The sequence below is a fragment of the Loa loa genome (genome assembly GCF_000183805.2).
Source record: "Loa loa unplaced genomic scaffold supercont3.103, whole genome shotgun sequence".
Taxonomy (NCBI): Eukaryota; Metazoa; Nematoda; class Chromadorea; order Rhabditida; family Onchocercidae; genus Loa; species Loa loa.
In genome coordinates this window covers 83,898-86,609 of record NW_018108283.1, presented here as the reverse complement: position 1 = coordinate 86,609, position 2,712 = coordinate 83,898, and the positions used below count along the sequence as shown (strand labels likewise).

Below are 2,712 nucleotides of genomic sequence, written 5' to 3'. Positions count from 1 at the left end.
CATATCATCCCACGCATGTCTTCCAACCTCGTCGCATTCGCCACTTATGGGCCTATCATCAAACTATTTTGTTCCATTTATTCACCTCTTGAACTGAAAATAAATTAAACTATCTAATTCCAACCAGCCAAATATGGTTTTGTGGTCCAAGATAAGATATTGCGAATCATTCTTGGATAATGTAGATTTATTTGGAAATGATAAATATAAATAATCTGAATTTTGAGTGAATTATTGACCCCTCAAGAAATATTTTAAGACATTTAAATCTATAGATAACTTGATCTGCTAATAAGATCCAATCTTGCCTTCCTACTGGTTGCTGTTACGCGCTATTTCTTCATATGAATGGGAAGGTAATGAGTAATTAATTAACTTGAATATTCAAAAATGCAACTTTTTAAACATTCCATTCATGAAAATGAAAGGAAGATATTATGAAGTTGATATAAATATCCATTTTGCTTACTCACTTTTATTTTATCGCTTTAGAAGTGATGGAAGGAAACAAGACTAACCTTGTTATAACAATATATAATAATTAGTCATAAGTTATTACCTCTTTCTTTCTCCCTCCTATTTATATATACGGAAGAGAGAAAGAAGGAATCTGTTAAAAACGATCTGAAAAATCTGAAAGTAATATTTTCCGAAACTTTTTCATGATGAAAATAAGAACGGAAGAGCCTACTTAATGGAAATAAACATACTTGTGGTGAAGTGTTGAAGTGTGGAATTTTTATTTTAACTTTTTAGATTTTTATATTAGAACTATTCTATAGTATTGTAAAAAAGTATTGGAAGATTTTTGAAGTTTTTTTGTAAATTTAACACCAGTCGTTGCCGTAAATCACGACAAGTAACTCACTTTAAAGAGGATAGAGTTCCTGAGTTATGACTTGTTGTCTATACAAAACAAATGACGATATTCAAATGGAGGAATTAAAAAATGATTAGTAAAGAATGATTTCTTATCAGATGTTTGAAAGGCATTATCATCAACGGATGGAAGATTGCAAAATGTGATTAAGTAAAGCATTTCGCATCAATAGAAAATTCTTTAGAAAACGATATTCTCTTATTTTCCCAGTGAAAATCGGCAAACATTGCACATTATCAGATGCTTGATAAATAGAAGTAATCTTGAATTAGCTTAAAAAACAGAAGTAACCTTGAATTAACTTGTGAGAAGATAATGTAAGAGACAGAAAACCAAGAACTTATGTATTCCAAAGCCTTGTACTGAATATTTCGACAATTACCAAAATTCTTCCGACCATCTGTGTATTGATAATAGCTAATACAAATAGCATAGACGGATTCCTAAACGAAGTAAAGTATTATCAAGTAAAAGAAAGATCAATGAATTCATAAATTCTTTCTCCCGATTCATTCATCGCTCTCTTCCTTTTAAAATCATACCTAAACCAATAGATGCTCATAGGATGATTCTCCGAGGAAATCTCTTCCTTCTTCTGCAAGTTTTGAAAATTCAACACTTCCTTTTCTTTTCAATTTTCTCTTTTGCCAAATAAGCAAATTTTTCAAGTCACCCTCTCTTGCAGACAGAATTGTTGCAATTTCTCGGTACTTCATTTTTCCATAACAAGAAAAAAAGCGCTGTTTTATTTTTTTCCCTTTCCTATTAAGTAAATTTGGAGCTGTATTTATTAGTTAATTCGATATTCAATTTCTTTTTCCGTTTCTTCTCCTTCGTCGTCCGCGGAAATGCAGAATTTATGAAGAGAAAGAATTGTTGCTTTTTGGCTTTATAATTTAGATTTTCAAGGTTAACACAAATAGCGCAATTTTTTACCTTTCAAATTACAAGAATAAATTTCAGCGGTTAAAAATACCGTAATCACTTCCTGAAAAAAAAATGAAATAACCGTATGGGTTAGTAGCGCATGATTTTCAGTGATATGTAATCAGTTACACCATTATTGAAGAATTCATCAAACTACAAAGTCAAATGGCGATTTTACTGACATAGGCGCGAAAATTATAACCGATTTTTTTGAAGTTACAAATATTTAAAGATTAAAAACATTTCCATTGCATTTAATTGCGAAAAAGATAATTACTTTTTGATATGACAACTGTTTAACTTATTTTTTTCTCCAACTGATCATTTTTCGTCATTTTCAACAGCTGGTTAGTACTTTTATCCTGAATTTTTAATATGTTCCATATTTTTGGCATAAAAATAATTCAGCTAAAAGAATCTGTCCTCATTACTTAAAATTTTCATTGTAAATCCTAAAAGATGTATTAAACATCGTACCATAATATTTCGAATTTCGTTTCTCTTTCTGGTGATACAAGATATAAAGAAACTTTTCTTATTTATGTCCAAGTTGTAAAAAGTTTTAAAGTTGTTTCTTGGGCCATATGAGAACCAACCTTCACTGTTCTTCATTGAATATCTGACAGAGTTACAGCAATAGCTGCATTTTTTTGCCATAATCTACTATTTACTCTTAAATAGCCAAAAATGAATATATAAATATATGAAATTATAACCGCTAAGTAGGGCTTGCAGCTTAACCTATTTCCATTTCATTTCAGGTTCCGGTCTGATTTATGTTTTAAATTCAACTTATATCAACAATGCTGTCTAAAATAATGAATAATAATAATAGATTATTACTATTAATATTAATATTAATATTTTATAATAATAATAATTATAATAATAGTAATTATTATTAT

At 29.2% G+C, this 2,712-nt stretch overlaps 1 protein-coding gene across 1 annotated transcript; it reads right to left on the bottom strand.

The window, feature by feature from the left end:
• Nucleotides 1–869: 869 nt before the first annotated feature.
• On the bottom strand, nt 870–1,596 carry LOAG_14374 (hypothetical protein; the record flags this gene model as incomplete). The annotated part of the gene is made up of 3 exons (XM_003149871.1): nt 870–906; nt 1,172–1,323; nt 1,429–1,596. 3 exons carry the CDS (start codon nt 1,594–1,596, stop codon nt 870–872), a joined length of 357 nt encoding a protein of 118 aa, XP_003149919.1.
• Between the last annotated feature and the right edge of the window lie 1,116 nt (nt 1,597–2,712).